Source organism: Neohortaea acidophila, assembly GCF_010093505.1.
Source record: "Neohortaea acidophila strain CBS 113389 unplaced genomic scaffold BDY17scaffold_7, whole genome shotgun sequence".
Classification (NCBI taxonomy): Eukaryota; Fungi; Ascomycota; class Dothideomycetes; order Mycosphaerellales; family Teratosphaeriaceae; genus Neohortaea; species Neohortaea acidophila.
In genome coordinates, this window is record NW_022985516.1 from 208,531 (window position 1) to 225,434 (window position 16,904).

At 57.6% G+C, this 16,904-nt stretch overlaps 8 protein-coding genes across 8 annotated transcripts; 3 read left to right on the top strand and 5 right to left on the bottom strand.

The window, feature by feature from the left end:
• Positions 1-54: 54 nt before the first annotated feature.
• BDY17DRAFT_236206 (Retinoic acid induced 16-like protein-domain-containing protein) lies at positions 55-2,145 on the bottom strand (the record flags this gene model as incomplete). Its single annotated transcript, XM_033730299.1, has 1 exon — positions 55-2,145. A coding segment is annotated over one exon (2,091 nt), but the record flags the coding sequence as incomplete, so codon positions are not given.
• A 185-nt stretch (positions 2,146-2,330) lies between these two features.
• Positions 2,331-4,073, top strand: BDY17DRAFT_299434 (homoserine O-acetyltransferase). The gene has a single exon (XM_033733908.1). It carries the CDS (start codon positions 2,347-2,349, stop codon positions 3,937-3,939), a length of 1,593 nt encoding a protein of 530 aa, XP_033588236.1. The 5' UTR covers positions 2,331-2,346; the 3' UTR covers positions 3,940-4,073.
• Positions 4,074-4,473: 400 nt separating this feature from the next.
• On the bottom strand, positions 4,474-6,958 carry BDY17DRAFT_253472 (P-loop containing nucleoside triphosphate hydrolase protein; the record flags this gene model as incomplete). Its single annotated transcript, XM_033731343.1, has 2 exons — positions 4,474-6,872; positions 6,922-6,958. 2 exons carry the CDS (start codon positions 6,956-6,958, stop codon positions 4,474-4,476), a joined length of 2,436 nt encoding a protein of 811 aa, XP_033588237.1.
• A 407-nt stretch (positions 6,959-7,365) lies between these two features.
• On the top strand, positions 7,366-9,570 carry BDY17DRAFT_299436 (uncharacterized protein). The gene is made up of 2 exons (XM_033733909.1): positions 7,366-8,134; positions 8,186-9,570. The coding sequence occupies exons 1-2, from the start codon at positions 7,475-7,477 to the stop codon at positions 9,533-9,535; spliced, it is 2,010 nt and encodes a 669-aa protein (XP_033588238.1). The 5' UTR covers positions 7,366-7,474; the 3' UTR covers positions 9,536-9,570.
• Positions 9,571-10,605, bottom strand: BDY17DRAFT_299437 (uncharacterized protein). Its single transcript, XM_033733910.1, has 2 exons — positions 10,277-10,605; positions 9,571-10,216 (listed from the first exon to the last, which is right to left on the bottom strand). Exons 1-2 carry the CDS (start codon positions 10,538-10,540, stop codon positions 9,740-9,742), a joined length of 741 nt encoding a protein of 246 aa, XP_033588239.1. The 5' UTR covers positions 10,541-10,605; the 3' UTR covers positions 9,571-9,739.
• A 59-nt stretch (positions 10,606-10,664) lies between these two features.
• On the bottom strand, positions 10,665-12,498 carry BDY17DRAFT_169054 (uncharacterized protein). Its single transcript, XM_033729792.1, has 5 exons — positions 12,015-12,498; positions 11,628-11,954; positions 11,470-11,567; positions 11,143-11,416; positions 10,665-11,083 (listed from the first exon to the last, which is right to left on the bottom strand). The coding sequence occupies exons 1-5, from the start codon at positions 12,214-12,216 to the stop codon at positions 10,878-10,880; spliced, it is 1,107 nt and encodes a 368-aa protein (XP_033588240.1). The 5' UTR covers positions 12,217-12,498; the 3' UTR covers positions 10,665-10,877.
• A 431-nt stretch (positions 12,499-12,929) lies between these two features.
• Positions 12,930-13,624, top strand: BDY17DRAFT_325190 (uncharacterized protein; the record flags this gene model as incomplete). The annotated part of the gene is made up of 4 exons (XM_033737311.1): positions 12,930-12,944; positions 12,999-13,273; positions 13,338-13,508; positions 13,564-13,624. The coding sequence occupies 4 exons, from the start codon at positions 12,930-12,932 to the stop codon at positions 13,622-13,624; spliced, it is 522 nt and encodes a 173-aa protein (XP_033588241.1).
• Positions 13,625-14,066: 442 nt separating this feature from the next.
• Positions 14,067-16,775, bottom strand: BDY17DRAFT_233110 (stress-activated map kinase interacting protein 1-domain-containing protein; the record flags this gene model as incomplete). The annotated part of the gene is made up of 1 exon (XM_033730245.1): positions 14,067-16,775. A coding segment is annotated over one exon (2,709 nt), but the record flags the coding sequence as incomplete, so codon positions are not given.
• Positions 16,776-16,904: the final 129 nt, after the last annotated feature.

Genomic DNA, 16,904 nt, shown 5'->3' on the forward strand with positions numbered 1-16,904 from the left:
TGAAGGCGGGTCGCTGGACAGTAGATTCGTGTCGATACTTGTGGCTTGAAGCATGGTCTTGCGAACTGAGATCAGGTGGTCCAGATTTGGATGGCTCACGCGTATGTTGTTGACCTCCTGCAGCAAGCCTTGTAGGATCGAGTAGAGCGTGGGCTGGTGCTGCTTTTCAGGCCACACCGGGCGTCTTGATGACTGTTGCAGAGCGGTGTGGTGTGCTTGCTCTTCGACTTCCAGACCCGCTGCCCATGGACGCTGTTGTGGCTCCACTTCATCCGTGTCGAAAGTGTAACGAGCGGGATCGAGCGCAAGCCAGGGGTCTAAGCGGATGGCAGTGCAAGCCGCGATGGAGATGAATGTCTGAGTCAAGGCGAGATTGACATCGATACTGTTGGAGAAGAATGTCTGTAGCAGGGCGATCGAGGCCCGAAGGAAGGCTCCATTCCGGGAGAGAATGAAGAGACTTGAAGACATCTCGACATCGCCTGGGCCTTGACTTTGAAGGGTCGGCGATTGGAAAGGAACCTGCGCCTCAACAGTAGTGCGCGCATCTTCAGCAAGGCCAATATACGCATCTTCCAGACCAGAATGATTGTGGAGAGAGGTCGCAAGCTCGGTATACTCCTCAGTCTCCACCTCCAGAGCGCCAATCGTTCTCGCCGTTGTGTAGTCAGCTTTCTCGACTTTCAGTATTGTACCAAGTGCGAGATTTCTTTGGCGAGCCAGTATCGTCGTAGCCAGCTTCAATGCCGCAAAAGCTGATTGCGGATTGGGTGATCGTACGTTGTTCAAGATCAAATCCACCAGACTGAACAGCGCTGGCTCTACTTCGTCGTCTGGGTGTTGAGAAGCAGTGAGGGTCAGCAGACTCTGCCTTTTCCTCATTGATGTTGGTGACCTTGGCGGCTCGAGCGAAGACACGGACTGGTCTAGCTCCGCCAAGTACCCGGTTTTGACTGCCAGCAGGTACTCCAGCATCATGCTGATCAAGTCTGGTCGTTCGAGAGATTCCAGCATGGCGTTCATGTAGGTCAAGACCGCTACCGAGCTACCTGCGTCAATGTCGGAAGACTGCAGCAGAGAAGGATAGAGCAGTTGTTGCAAGAACAAGATCTGAAAGTGGTCCAGAAGCGTCCGCTTCACGTCTGCACTCCGACAGTGATCCAGCACATCTTGCCAGAAGGTCAAGTATGACAAGAAGGTTGCCATATCGGCTCGGTGGCGATCTGAGAAGGCGGATTCGGCTGTTGCCCGAGGGTGTGTCGTGCTGTAGTCGCTCATAGCGAGCACAGCCGGCAATGTCGCATCGGGATGCAGTATGCTTAATTCTCGACTGAGCTGGCTATACAAAGCTCCCAACCCAGTGGCCATGAGAGTAGGAAGGTCGCTTGAGACAATCCATTCCTCAAGATCTGGTGATCTGCCGGTTGCTTCGAAGATGTAGAGCAGGCCAGTGCGTGCGAAGTCACCAACGCGGCCTTCACGATGTACTCGGTCGACGAGCAAGTAGCACAATGGAAAGTCATTCTTCTGCGTGAAGCCCACAAAGTCCTGCTTCTCCCCAAGAGCGTCGTCGTCCAATTCTGGTCTGGCACTCGCATGAAACCAGGATGGCAGAAGATACGGCTGCAGGCGTATCTTGGCCGCGATGGTGAACAGTAGCTCCAGAATCGCCGTCTCCGTACTGATGTTGACCGGCAGAGTGTCAGAGTCACCGTCTACCACCCGCGTCACCAAGCGCATCAGGCTCTTAGCAAAGATGACGTTGGAGACAAAGTCTTCCTCCTCGCTGTCGACCAGTGCGGCCAGAATGGACACGCTGGCTTGGATAACTGCTTCATTCTGGCTTGCAGTGGCCGCTCGAGCGATTACAGTATATATCCGATTGGAAGCTGCAAATTGCAAAGACAGATGCGGAGCAGGCGCCCTGCTCTCCTCTCGGACGATGGCATCGATGCGCTGCAGACAGCCATGGAGCTGCTCGAGAAGTGGCCCTTCTGTGCTGAGATTCCTGGGGCGATTGCATAGGCTCAATACCGTGTGGTAGAGACGCTTGAACTTGGCCAGTCGAACTTCCGGGTCGTTGCCTGGGCCTTTCGGGTTGGCCTTGCTGGGAGTTGTGCCGAGCAGGCGGGACAAGAAGTCCATGACATCTTCTCGTACGCGCTCATGAGGCGAGGAAACGCGTGAAGTGAGTGCAGCGACATACGAGCCAGACCCATGGCTCTAAAGCCCAGCCGCGGGCGGCTGTGATTGGTCCGAGGCTCGGCGCGGCCTTATCGATAGAGCTACGAGCACACCTCATCTGGTCGAGCATTCCATCTACTCTTTCGCACTTCCATCCACACCATGGCATTAATCCCGACAGTGGGAAGGACGGCCTGCTCCTTCCTTCGCAGTGCCCCACGTGCGGTGCGCAAAACCAATCCTCGCAGCCGAATCATCGCATCCTCCTCCCATTCTCGAAGGCTGTTCAATGCCGGAATCCTCCACCAAGCTCAATCCGCCGCCCAACCCGCCGAATCCCCCTCTTCCAACCCCCAACTCTCCTTTCCATGTCTCGATAGCGCCGAGAACAAAAGCCGCGAACTCACCAGCAAACGATCCCTTGCCGGCCCCGAACCTGACTACACGACAGGTGAACACCAGACCTTCCACTGCTCCGAGCCACTCTTGCTCGACTGGGGTGGTGTGTTGCCATCCTTCGACATTGCTTGGGAGGCATGGGGCACGCTGAACGCAGACAAGAGTAATGCCGTCCTCATCCACACAGGACTGTCCGCGAGTAGCCACGCACACAGCACTGAGGCCAATCCCAAGCCTGGCTGGTGGGAGAAATTCATTGGACCTGGCGCACCGCTCGACACGAACAAGTATTTTGTCATTTGCACTAATGTGCTAGGCGGCTGCTATGGCTCGACGGGACCAAGCAGTCTAGATCCCGTCAGTGGGAAGCGGTATGCCACCAGCTTTCCCATCCTCACCATGTCCGACATGGTGCGCGGCCAATTTCGACTGCTCGACTCCATGGGGATTCAAAAGTTGTACGCGAGCGTCGGCTGCAGCATGGGCGGAATGCAATCTTTAGCACTGGGGATCCAAGACAATGAGCGGGTAGGCCGCATCGTCTCCGTCTCCGGCTGCGCTCGCAGTCATCCCTACAGCATAGCGATGCGCCACACGCAACGTCAAGTCCTCATGAACGACCCTGCATGGGCCAAGACGCGAGGCAACTACTACGAGAGCATGCTCCCTCACCGCGGGATGAAACTCGCGCGCGAAATCGCGACAATCACCTATCGCTCCGGGCCGGAATGGGAAAAGCGATTCGGCCGTGCACGCGCCGACCCCAGCAAACCGCCTGCCCTCTGCGCAGACTTCCTCATCGAAACCTATCTCGACCACGCAGGGGAGAAATGGTGTCTGCAATACGATGCCAACAGTCTACTCTACATCAGCAAAGCAATGGATATTTTCGATCTAGGCAAAGAAGTGCAAGACGCCACGGCCGAACGGCGAAGGAAGAATGCGGATCGCTTGCGCGACAGACTCCCGGAAGATGCAGCGGGAGCAGCAAAGTATACTCTCACCCCGCCCGAAACGCCATACGAAGAGCAAGACGCCAACAGCGAGGAAATCATGGCTTCCGCCGATCCAACCCCAGACACCAACAGCAAGCACAACCTCTCCAGCCAACCACCTGAAGATCTTGTGAAGGGCCTCGCGCCCCTGCGTAAAATCCCCACGTTGGTCCTGGGCGTGGCATCTGATATCCTCTTCCCGGCTTGGCAGCAGCGCGAGATTGCCGACACGCTGCGCCGCGCGGGCAATCGGAGCGTGACGCATCTGGAGCTGGGGGAGGACCGCAGCCTATTTGGGCATGACACGTTTTTGTTGGATTTGGAGGGGGTGGGTGGGGAGATTCGACGGTTTTTGGGTTGAGAGACGTGCCCCATTCATCAGACTCATATACCATGTAGAGACCGGTACTGCTGAACTATCATCTGTCGCCCGGCCGCCTCCTGTTCCTGATCGTCATGTATGTGTGCTTTTCCATCCCCTTGCTTCTGCCGATGGACCTGTTCTCCCCATTCCATCGAAGCTGCCTCCGCCCTCTTCTCCCCTCTCATGCCCTGCCCACAGCCTCGCGCAATCTACGAGAAGCACCCTTGCAGGCACGATTAAATGTAGCGCTTCGACGAATCCTCGTCACAGCCTATACCGTCTAAATATTGAATGATTTCTTTGCTATCCTTAACCAATGACCGGCAGCATCAAACGATCTGTTGGTCAGAGGCCAGAAAAATGCAAACCTGTTGGGGTCCTACGAGTCTCGCCTTGCTTTCTCTCCTGAAAAGGAGTTTGTTTTTTTGTGTGTATGTTTTGGATAGGTCGCGAGTTCGAATGATTGAGTCGTTGCTTTCTTTATTTTTCTCTTTCCTCAAACGGGCATGTACATACATTTACCTTAGATACCTATGCATAATCGCCTCTCAACTCATTCAACACAACTCGCTGCCGCTGCGCCCCCATCTTCTCAAACCGATCCACGACCATGGTAAACGTGCCTCGCCCTCCAGTCAAAGAGCGCAAATGCTTCAGATAGCCCACCATCTCCTTCAACGGCACGCGCGCCACAACCTGGCGCATAGGGTTCCTCCCCGCCACGCCCAAATCCGCAGCACCGACGGACCCAAAGGGATCCGGGGGCGTGTAGATTTTGCTGACGTCGATGGCTGTCGATGTTGTCGCTTCCTCCTCAGCACCGAGGGAGACGACGCTCCCGCCGCGCGAGCTGGAGAGGTCGTGCACCACGGCGCCCATGCTGCTTTCGTCTACGCTGATGGTGACGCACATGACGGGTTCCATGAGGATGGTGGCGGCGGTTCCGGAGCTTTGGCGCAGCGCCGTTTGCACGGCTGAGCGCGCGGCGGACGAGAGGGCGGCGAGAGTGGTGTTGGGAAAGATGTGCGTTGCTGGGTTGAAGGTGAGGTCGACTGCTACGGAGTGCAGGGCGTAGCCGTGGACGGGGCCGCGGGCGAGAGCGGCGGACACGCCGTTGCGGAGGGCTTGGAGGATTTCGGGCAGCTCGAGGTGGGGTGGTAGACTGGGTTGAGTGGAGTCGATTGGTGAGCCGTCGGGGTGGAGGGTAGGTGTTGCGATGGTCAGGCGGTTGTTGTCTGGTAAATGCATAACTTGGTCGTGTCCTTCTGGAGTTTCTGTCGCGTCGTGCATTGGCGAGACGGCCGCCGTGCATGCTGCTTTTGAGCCTTTGCCACCAATCTCTCGATCGTATGTCTCTGTGACTTGCTCACCCTCTGCTGTAATCGCCTCTCGATACCCAATCTCGATGCTGCCAATTCTGGCTTTCGCTTTCAAGTCATTCACTAAGCGATCACGCGCGATCTCGAGGTGGAGCTCTCCCATGCCAGACAAATGTGTCTGGCCGCTCTCTTCGTCGGTCGATATGTGCAGAGAGGGGTCTTCACGAAGAAGGATCGCCAAACTCTCCTGGACCTGCTTCTCCTCCGCTAGACTGCTCGGCTCCACGCTGACGAAGAAGACGGGCGGAGGAACATCGATCGGTCTCAACTGCAGGCTGCCCAGAGGCTCTGGCAGACCCGACTTGGGATTCAGGCCCGCGTAGCTGATGAGAGTGTCGCCAGTGCGAGTGGCTTTGAGCCCTGGTATGACGCCGATTTGACCCGCTGATATGCTATCGATCTCGACAGCTTCATTGGCATACATTCTCATCAATCGTTGAGCTCGTTCGGCCATTCGAAGATTCGTATTCCAAAGGACAGCGTTGCGATTGACTGCTCCAGAGTAGACGCGGACGTAGACCAGCACGCCTCGTTTGGCATCGGCAACCACTTTGAAGGCAATTGCGCAGGCTTCGAATCTCTGCAAGGAAAAGGTGGCCTTTTCTTTCGAGAGAGATTTGCTTTTACCACCCGCAGGAGAGGCGGTCTTGATCTTTCCGGCGAGAACGTCAGACAGTCTCGCCTTCAGGCCAGGGCCATAGCTGATCTCAGCATCCGGTCGTTCGCCTGGATTCGGCAAAAGGTCGACTACAGCATCGAGCAGAGGCTGGACGCCTACATTGCGGAAGCTTGCTCCGGCAAACACCGGAACGATGCGTTGGGACTGCTCGACAATGCAGCGGCGGAGGCTGCTAGTGATATCCTGAGGCGCAATGGCCAGGGCATCGTCGTCTGCTTCGAGATATTTCTCGACGAGTTGATCATCGTGTTCGGATAGAAGCTCGACCAGGGCCATCCGAGCTTGCTTCAGCTCGGCTGCGAGGGCGGAATCGTGAGCGTCCAATTGGGGCAGATTGAAGACCTCGATGTCCTTTCCATCACCTCCTGCTGCATATTTCAGCGCTCGCAGGCCAACGACATCACCCACCCCCTGCAGTCGGCCTTCCGCATCCCACCACGGGATCCCACAAATAGCAGGCCAGACGCCCAATCGAGCGCCGATTTCTTTGATTGTGCGAGCAAAGGCCGCACCGTCTCGATCGAGCTTGTTGACGTAGATGATTCGTGGGATGGCGTAGGCGGATGCCTGGGCCCATACCTTCTCCGTCTGAGCTTCAACGCCGGCAACTCCGTCGAGAATGCAGACCGCGCCGTCCAAAACGCGCAAGGAGCGGAGAACCTCAAAGGTAAAGTCGGCGTGGCCTGGAGTGTCGATGAGATTGATATTGTGGGGATGTGCAGAGGCGGGAAGGGAGGCATCAAGGGGCGAGGGCTGAGTAGACTGGGCTGTGGGTGGCCATGAGAAGGTGATGGCGGCCGACTGGATTGTAATGCCTCTCGCACGTTCGGCGGGCAGGAAGTCGGTGACGGTGCTGCCTTCATCCACATCTGCTTGACACTTAGTGAATCGTTCATGCTGACACCAAGCTGCATCACATACCTCCTATGCGCCTGGTAAAGCCACTGTAGTAGAGCATGCGCTCGGTGGTGGTTGTCTTGCCCTGCTCGAAACGTCAGCGTCCGTAGAATTGCAAGGGCCGCATGGCGTCAACGTACGGCATCGATGTGCGCGATGATGCCAATGTTTCTCGTTCGATTCAGCGAGGCTGCTGCCGTATCTCCCCCTGTCGCCGCATATTGATGGCGACAGGAGGTCGAGAAGGATGTCGCATGCTTGCTATGGCCGATGCGACACGACCAGCGTTGCCGTGCAGATAGCCATCGCAATACCATCACCCGCCTCCAATCCAATCACCGAGTTCACCCTATGGAGGATTCGGAAGATGGACCAACGATGTGCTGTGCATCCGCAAGATTTCTCCCATAAAAGTCCAAGGCCGGCATGTTCCATTGGGAAGGTTTGGTCCAAGCTTCCTCCATCACTGCTCGGCTTCTGACGCCGCGCAATCCGTCCCTCCGTCCACCATCCATCCGCCTTCCACACCAATGTTCCCTCCTGGCCTTTGCCACATCCCTAACCATACGATGATGAGATGAACGACGACGCCGCCTCCGGCCCCAGCACCAACAGCAAAGCCCGCGAGTCCCCCCGCCCCAGCAACCTCCGCTTCCAACGCCGCACCTCCGAGCGTGCCTTTTACGAGACAACCTACCGAGACAACACCAACAGCCCCATGGACTACCCCGGTGCTGGCTCTTCCCCATGGGCCAACTCGCCGGAAGCGGGGAGGAACAGTTTCAGCAACGATGTGCCTACACATGACCTGCCCGATTCCGCATACCAGGCAGCAGCTGCTGCCAGCGGGCCGGCTACGAATGGAGAGCACCAGGATGAGCAGCGCTTCTCTCATCAAAGATCTGGCAGTGGTTGGGCATCTGAATCGCCCCAGCAGCAGCAGCAGCAGCAGCAGCAGCAGCATCATCCCCATCATCCTCATCACCCCCAACCCCATCATCCGCATCAGCCTCCTCCCCAATGGCAACAGCCGCAACACCAGCAGCAATACGAGTCGCAGCCACGGCCAGAGCACCATGGAGCACCAGTGCCGGGTGAAGAGCAGAGAAGGCCTCAATCCGCACGATACCATTCTGCGGGGCAACAGAGACCGCAGATCCAATACAAGCTGCAGGCAAAGATCACGGGGTTGGAGAGAAGCGGGAAGAAAGATCCGATCATGAAGTTTGATGTCTACGTGGGTGACTGAGTCCCCAATTACCGTCCTTTCCGCTAACCATGCCCGTAGACCAATCTTCCCAAATTCCGGACTACTCAATTTCGAGACGTTCGTAGGACACATTCCGAGTTCCAAAAGCTGGCGTCGCATCTCACAGCGTCTAACCCCGAGACCTTTGTCCCTGCAGTGCCTCCTGCTTCCACGAGTGCGGGCATGGGCACGGACGAAGACGAGGCTCGCACCAAAGCGCACTTGCAGCGATGGCTGAACGTTGTGTGCAGTAATGACGTCTTGATGCGCGACGAGGAAATGGTGTTTTTTGTCGAGTCCGACTTTGGCTATAGCCCTGTTGTGCGCAAGCGTCAGCCTGCCACCGGCGTACGGCGAAAGGTGTTGAAGCAGTTTGCGCCGCCACCCGACGATTCGCCGGAACTGCTGGAAAGCCGGCCTATTGTGAAGGCTTTCTATCTCGCTTCCATGGACGGTCAGCAGAAGCTCGATCGTGTGGTCAAGAACCGGCGTGCTCTCGGCCTGGCGGAGTCGGATCTTGGGATGAAGCTTGCCGCTCTCACGGCGCAAGAAACTCAATCGGGCTTGGCCAACGCGTATCGAAAACTGGGCAGAGTGATTCAGAACACCGGCGACTTTCACGCCGCGCAAGGCACCGCCGAGGCTACAACACTATCCGACCCGCTAGCATACCACAGCGCTGACGCTTTCATTGTCAAAGAAACGCTCACCAACCGCCACATTCTCCTCCGAGAGCTGCTTCAGGCGCAGCAAGCCACGCGCTCCAAGCTCAACGCAGCCGACCGTCTCCGAGCATCGTCCAGCGTGAAGCGCGACAAAGTGGACGAAGCAATTTCTGCCCTGGACGAAGCGCGCTCGCACGAGGCTTATCTTCAACAAAAGACTCAACGCGTGACCGCCAATCTTCTCGTCGACAAGAACAAGTGGTTCGCGCGCACATCCGCAGACTTGCGCGTGAGCATCCGCGAGTACGTGCTCCGACAAATCGAGGCTGAGCGCCGCACCCTAGCCACACTCGAACAAGTCCGTCCCGAAGTCCGCAACATCGATGCCTCGGGAGGATTGTCGAGACTCGGGCGCGAAGCCCACCCCATCGCTCGCCGCTCTAGTCTGGCGTCAAGCCAGGGGCCGAAAGGCGACGCGTGGAGCGGAGTCCCCCGGCGTGCAGACGGTCTCAACCGCAGTATCTCCGGTAGCATTGTGACTGTCTCCGGCGTGCCTGGTTCTGTGCCGGAGGATGTGGAGAGTGGAGAGCAGACTGGCGACGCTACGGGTAGGAAGCGTGCGGTCAGCCAGTCGAGCAGTCTAGGCCGGGTGGAGGAAGAGGATGATGTCGACCGGGTGGATGCTAGGAACGCTGCTTCGAGGTTGGCGCAGACGACTTTTTAGGGGGGATCGTTCACGTAGTTGAAGGAAATGGGATGGTGAGGTTGTGTGTTGGGACTACGTGACTGCATCGTCTCTAGTACTACATTCTGCTCCGAATTGGTTCGTAGCATGGCCTCGATGACCTGGCTGAATTGTGCCTCTTGTGTCATCCGCATGCTCTTCCGGACCTTGTCATTGCACATGCTCTTAATTCAACGTACCCCTCTATGCATCATTCACAGTCGTGAACCCCGCCCCTCCACTCGACTCCCTGCCTACGCTCGGCGACACAAGCCTCCTCTCCCCATTGGCATCCTCTCGTACCGCCGGCCCAGTACTCAGCGCCTCACCCGTCGCCCCCGCCTCCCGACTAAACGGCGCATCGCGCTCACGCTCATCCACACCATCCAAATCCATCGCGCTAGCCCTTCGATCAGTAGTAGACGGCAAACCAGACGGTGGCCGGCCAGGACTGCCGGGACTCGGACGGCTTCGCTGACTGCTCGTCGGCCGCGGCTGGTGTGCGCTTTCTGGGAGAGGGTAGGCGGGGGGTGGGCGATGGTCGTCGGGGTCGGTTTGCGGGAGGATTCTTCTGCCTTGAGTGGTGGGTTGAGGGTCGGGGGATGTGGCGAGGTTTGAGGGGGCAGTGGGCGCAGTGTCTGGTCGTCTTCGCTTGTCGCGGTGTGGGCGGTCGGGCGGGGGCTGGTGTCAATGTTAATGTGTGTGGTGGAGTGAGTGAGTGATATGCGGTGCGGAACGTACTGTAGTCATCCCCTCCTCAGCACTGCCCTCGCTCGCATCGACATTATACTCCATGCGCTTGCGCAGCTCATCGAGCAGAAACGCGCGCTCGAGTCTCATCTTCATCACGCCGCGATCCAGTCGGGACCGGCGGATTTTCGCTTCGTCGTTCGCGGCTTCCACCTCGTTCAGCCGGCGCTTCAGCTGGATGCATTTGCGGTAGTAGGCCTTTTCCACGCTCGGCGCCAGAGGCGTCATGCTTGAGGGGGGGTCTGAGATGGACATGGTGTTAGTGGTGGGTGGGAGAGAGTGAGAGATGTGGAATGAAAGTTGTACCGAGAGGAGGCATGGTGATGGGCGCGGAGGTATTTGGACGTGGTGGAGACGCGCGAGCATCGGCGGTGCATAACGCACGGACCGGGGGTGAAGCTCAACTCATCCCTCCCTCACCGCATGCCATCAATGTCTCCCATGTTGCCCGAGGTAACATAAGGTACATAAGGTATCTCACTGCCGTCTCGCATGAAATCTTGTTCACCATCCACCTGGGAACAATGAAGGGAGAGGCCAACGGCGCGGCCAATTTCACATACAACCACCTATCAAGAGCGACAACGAACTCCTACTTCGTCGTCGAGACCTCCTTGGCCTTGGACATGTCCACCAGAATCTTCACCTGGTTCTCCTTGTCCTCCACCAGCGCCTTGAAGCCCTCCTCGGCCACCTCATCGGGTCGGATGACCTTGGTAATCATGCCGTCCGCCTTGAGATCGCCTCGGTGCACCGCCTCGATGACCGCCTCGAAGTCGCCATCGACATACGTGACCGCTGTACGCTCGTCAGCCGCAGATCCAAGCAAAGCATGAGTAGACGGGACTGGCACTTACTCGCGACGTACTTGCGCTCCCCGAACAGCATGTGCGTCATGTTCAGCGCCACCCTCTGCGCTCCCCAGAGGGCAATGTTGACAAATGTCCCGCGAGCCTTGACGCTTTCCAGTCCGAAATCAACGGCCTTTTGCACGCCGGCCGCGTCAAAGCAGAGATCGACGCCTTCGCCACCCGTCAGGTCCTTCGTCTTTTGCACTACGTCTTCCTCGATTGGGTTGACGACGTGATGCGCGCCGAAATCCTTGGCGAACTGTCGTCGTCTTCCGGAGATCTGCTCACATGTTAGATCGGGTCAGAAGCATGCTTTTCGCGTTGTCTTCTTACTTCAGCCACGGTAATGTTCTTGCAGCCTTTCGCCACCAACGATAGAACAACGGCCAGACCAATGGGGCCGCCACCGAGCACCAAGACGGCGTCGCCGGCTGTACACTCGCTTGATCAGCATCGTCCACGCATCGGCATGCACCACATTGGGCTCTGACCTTTCAAGGGCGAATTGGCAACAGCATGCCATGCGACCGCGAGAGGCTCGATCAACGCGCCAATCTTAAGGTCCATGTCTTTCGGCAGCTTCTTGATGTACTCGGCAGGAGCAGTCGTGTATTCCCCCATGCCACCGCCCCAGCCGGACAAGCCGATGAAGCCAAACGAATCACATGAGTTGGTCAGACCGCGTTTGCACGCACGGCATCCGCCATCGTAAATCGTCGGCTGCACAGCAACCTTGTCGCCCACTTCGATGCCCGTCACCCCTTCACCAACCTGGTCAATCACTCCGGAAAACTCATGGCCAATGGTGATGGGAGCAGCTGTCAAACGATTAGACTCGTTGCATCAATAACATTGACGCGTCATGGGTGAGGTCTTGCCTTCGCCGGTCATCACATGCGGGCTTCCCTTCGGGGGGATGATATGCGGCCCATCTTCGTACTCGTGAAGATCACTGCCGCAAATACCGACAAACGCAGGCTTCAATCGGACCCAACCCGGCTTGAGTTCGGGGATGGGCACTTCATCTACACGGATGTCTTTGGCAGCATGGAAACGAACGGCCTTCATTGTACCTCCCATTGTGTCGGATTGCAAACGCGGTGAGCACGGTATATGCTTTCCCCGCCTCGTTTTGGCAGCTTGCCAAACTTATACGTTGCGCGCCAACCCCTCGTGCCAATGGGCCCCACGGGGAGTGACCCCGCCGAGGGCTAGAGCGCGTGCGCGGACCTGTCCGCGCAAGCCTGTGGCATGACTGTAACCTTTCGCTGTCACTCGGCGTATTACACAAGCTTGGGAAGGATCTGGAGAGTTTCATATGACTCGGGAGCAAGCGCCTGGCGGGAGCCCCCGGAGGCATTGTGCCCTGAGGGCAGAGCAAGCCGGCGGACTGGACACTACTAGACGGAGTGGTTGAGCAGACATAGCCGCGGGAACATGACACTTGCAAGAAAATAAATCGGAGATCCGCTTCCAATGGAATGGTCTGGCCATATCGGCTTCTTGCGCTTCCCCGCCGATCTGGGGCTTTCCCCGCAGGGTCCCCGAATCTAACATCGCTTTTGCGCTGCGGGGTCGACCTCAACGTCTCGGGCGCGAACAAATCAGAGGCGAGCGGAGTAAGCATGCGCGGCGACCACTCAAATGGATACCTGGGGCTCGCTTCGAACCAGATTCCCGGTATATAAGCAGTGTATCGCAAGGCAACTTTGTCGCCACCACTTGTTTCCTGTTCATCCCATTTTCTTCTCATACACCCATCACATACCTTCGCTTCGTAACGAATCGCAATCATGTCTGCTGCTGAGGTACTACCCATCACTCCGTCCTCCCTACTTTACCTGTGCTAACCTCGCTCTCAGGCCAAGAACGACGGCGACCGCGTCAAGAACAACGAGAAGAAGGAGGACAAGCTCGCCGACGAGTACGGCGCGCCCGATGTCTACATTGATGGCGAAAAGGACACCTGCTGGTACCACTGGACCGGCAGCATCTATGTCAAGATGTACCGCATGGAGAACCGCGCGGGCACGTACGTGATTGCGCTCAAGACCGACCCGCACGCCGAGCTGGGCAAGCACCGCCACCGCGGCATGGTCAAGGCGTACACCATCAAGGGCAACTGGGGATACCATGAGTGAGTCGCTTGCCGTTGCCCGATCGTTGTGATGAGCGTGGCGCTGATCGTGGTCGTCGTGTAGGTACTCCTGGGAGGGCAAGCCGGGCGACTATGTCACCGAGATGCCCGGCACGATCCACACGCTCTACATGGGCGCCGGCTCCGAGGTCATCTTCGACGTCACTGGCTCCATTGAGTTCTACAACGACGACAACACCCTCCGTGAGATCATGGACGGCTTCAGCTTCTGGAGGTTAGTATTCATTCCCCTGGCATCCCTGGGCCCTCTGCTAACGGAAAACTGCAAGAATGTACGTAGAACATTGCGAGGCGAACGGCCTCAAGGTCAACACGGGATTGTACTACTAGATGGTGGCGAGTTACGCTGTCGTATTGGACATCCAGCTTCAGATTGTGACTTTTTCCGAAAATATCATCTGTGCTTTCCACATCTTCCCCGATCAACTCATTGTTATTGCCTATTGTCTATGTTCTCACCCAGCTTGGGAACGTTTTATTCCAGTGGTCAACAAAGTAGGCGACGTGTCGGACCATTCGGCGCATCTCGAAGGCAGACAGCGAGGCAGGCGCGCGTGCAGCGGCTAACGCGGAGGCTGGACTCAATGCACTACTCCGAGAGCTCCCGCTAGAGCTGACATGTTCAAAGAATTGCATGTGATGAGCAAGATCCTACTCGGTCAACTTTCCCATGGGCTTAGACAGCTCTCGCCCCAGCTGACAAGTTGAATCGATTGAGCAATAACTACGTCGGTCCACTTGCCCACCCGGCTCAGACAGCTCCCACCCCAGCTTCCACCGCGCGCCTCACGTCCGTAACAATCGCATTCGCCTCATCCCTACTCCCAGCCTCGAAATCATACCGCTTCGTCTCCTTCTCGCGATACACCAGTACCCGCACCATCTTGGGGTGCTTCCGGCTCACCTTGACGCCCACCACCGAGCTCATCGGCACATTCGTCACTTTGCCCGTCGGCGCGACCAGGCTGTCTGGCGCCGCGGGCAAGATTTGCATGTACTCCGGCGTGATGATTAGGGTGCGAGGGTGCGATGGGGCGAAGGAGAGCGGTTGCTTGCGTAGCACGTTGTACTTCTTCCCGCCGATGCCGCCGAGTTCTGGCGGGAGGGCGAGGCCGAGCCCGACGAGGTTGAGGTTCGACGAGGCTAGTGTTGGGTGGGAGGTAACGGTGAAGCCTTTCCGTGGCTTCTTGCCGCCTGATCCACCGGGTGTACCTGGCGCAACTAGTTCCAAGGGCTGGTTCGGTGAGCTGGAGCCGGGACTGCCGCTGAGGCCGAGTCCGAAGGGGCCATCGCCCGCGCCGATGAAGCGGCGACGCACGAGGTCGATGTGGAGGCGATCGCCCAGCGCTTCCACAGTCCTGTCCAGTGGCGCGATGGTCTGTGTTCCGTGGACCTTGAGGACGTACAAGCCCTTTTCCTGACCTAGCTTTTGACAAGCGTGGTCGAAGATCTCGGCAATGTAGGTGTCGGCGGTGGTTGGAATGGTCACTTTGGTCGACGTGAAGGATTGAGGATCCGTGAAGTGGACGGTCACAGTCTTCGCCGCTCCCGTCCTTGGGGTCGATTGCACGATTTCGCGTTGAGGAGCATCGAGTGCTACATTTCCCGTGTCTCTCCTGAGCGCCGAAGGGGCGAAAGTCGGGCCAGTAATTGGATTGTGTGGGACGCTGAAGGAAGGGGTGACGGCCGATCGCACGGATGTATCGGTGTTCGTCCGTACCGCCGGTGAAGGTCTTGGTGCCGTTTTGGACAGATTGCTCACAGCCTGGGGCAGTGGTATGCTCGGGGCGCCGATCTGCGGAGTCACCTCTTCATTGGCCTTAAACTGCTCCTCTGTTGCTCGCACAAGGCCAAACTCATCCCATGGCCTGTCCCTGGCTCGTCGCTGCGGAGGACGATTGTTGTTACTGGTAAAATCGGTGACGGGTCGCGTGCGGACCAAAGCCGGGAAGTCAAAGTCGACTTCTTCGTCTTCGACAATTCGCAGATCCCAACGGTTGATATTGCTGTCTTTGGGGTCGGCTGTCAACGGCGGGTCGTAGACTTCCTCATTGTACCGCCACAACGCCAGTCCGATTAGCTCTGCTATCGTGATGGCATTGCCATCTCGAGTCTTCTTCGTGGGAACTTCGATGGCGCGTGAAGGACTTTTGGAGAATGGTGCATAGATCTTGATCCACAGCGGGCTCGCCTCTCCTTTGCCAGAAAGATCCGCGAAACGCTGGAATGGCTTCTCTTCTGACGTTCCTGGCCCTTCACTGCCGCCCTTGAGAGCCATTGAGATAAGAGAGGCGGCCGGGGCTCTACGCAACGTCGCTCCGGGTGGTAGCTTTGCCAGTCTGGGTAATGTCTCCTCCTTACTTGTACCCTTTTTGCGTGGACTGTTTCCTTGATTTTGGTGAGGGCCGATGGCGGGCGGCATATCAGCCACAACAGCGAATTCAGGTGATGTGACATCGCTCGCCTGGCCTACTGGGGCTCCCGCGCTCAATAGGCCTTCTCCTGGGGAGGTCGCCTCAGCGACGGCTTCGAATTCGTCACTGAGGTCGGATGCTTCGTCGAGGTACTCGTCTTCCAGGTCGCTGTCACCTATTGCGTCGGCGGAGGCGGTTCGCTCGAGGTCTTTATGATCCTCTTCCTGGATCCGTTCTGCGAGCATGACGGTCTTTTTCGGTTTCTGATCCGGACGGCCTGGTAGTTTGCGGTTGAAAGCGCCACGAGCGGGATCTACTTCATTCTCCGAGCTCATTTCTGATGAGGTGACGGTATCGGCCCTCGCGCGCTGCTTTACAAAGTCCACTCGAGCAGATAGACTACTTCCCCGAGGGCGAAAGGAGAGGCGAGAATTGTCCAGAGGTTTGCTCGGGCTGGTCACCATGACCTCCGGGCCTTGGTTATCGTCTCCCTCGTCCTCCTCCCCTCCCAGCATCGGATCATTGCCATACGAATGGGATGGACTTTTCGTAGCAGTCCTCCTCACAGGCGCCTTTGCGAATTTGATGCTTTGCGCAGCGGTGCGCTCCTTTTCGGAATCCGAGTCTTCGTCGCTCAGGTCACTGCTGTCCTCTTCCTCCAGCTGCTCTTTTCTTGAACGTCGTCGCTTTCTCTCATTGACTCTCAAATCCACCGCCCCCACCGTATCCTCGCTTCCCCGGTCGCCTGTAATCAGTCCACCGCCGACATCACCGTCCGCATCTTCGCCGTCGCCGCCAGTATCTCGGAGATTGAGTCGGCTACGCGGGGCTCGAAAGTATTGCTCTGCAAGCCCACTCGTTGCAGCAGAAGTAGTGGGGATGGGCGGACTGTAACATCGTTTGATCGCGGCGGGATCGGGGGTCCAGCCCGCGGCACGGAAGGCGGGGTTGTTGAAGACGGCGGGATTGAGGTTGATCAAGCGTTCGCCGACACCATCGTGAATGTGTGTCAAGTAGGAGTGACGAAGGGTGTAGGTGGCGAAGTCTTCGTTCAAAAGGAGCGACATGAGAGCAGCGAGGCGCCAGGCCAGCTGTCACGGAGGTGCATGAGGCGAGAGGGTTCGTAAGTGTTGTGTGGTTGGAGTGGTGTGGAGAAGTGAGGTTGGTAGGGACGGCGCCAAGTGCGGGACGCCTCC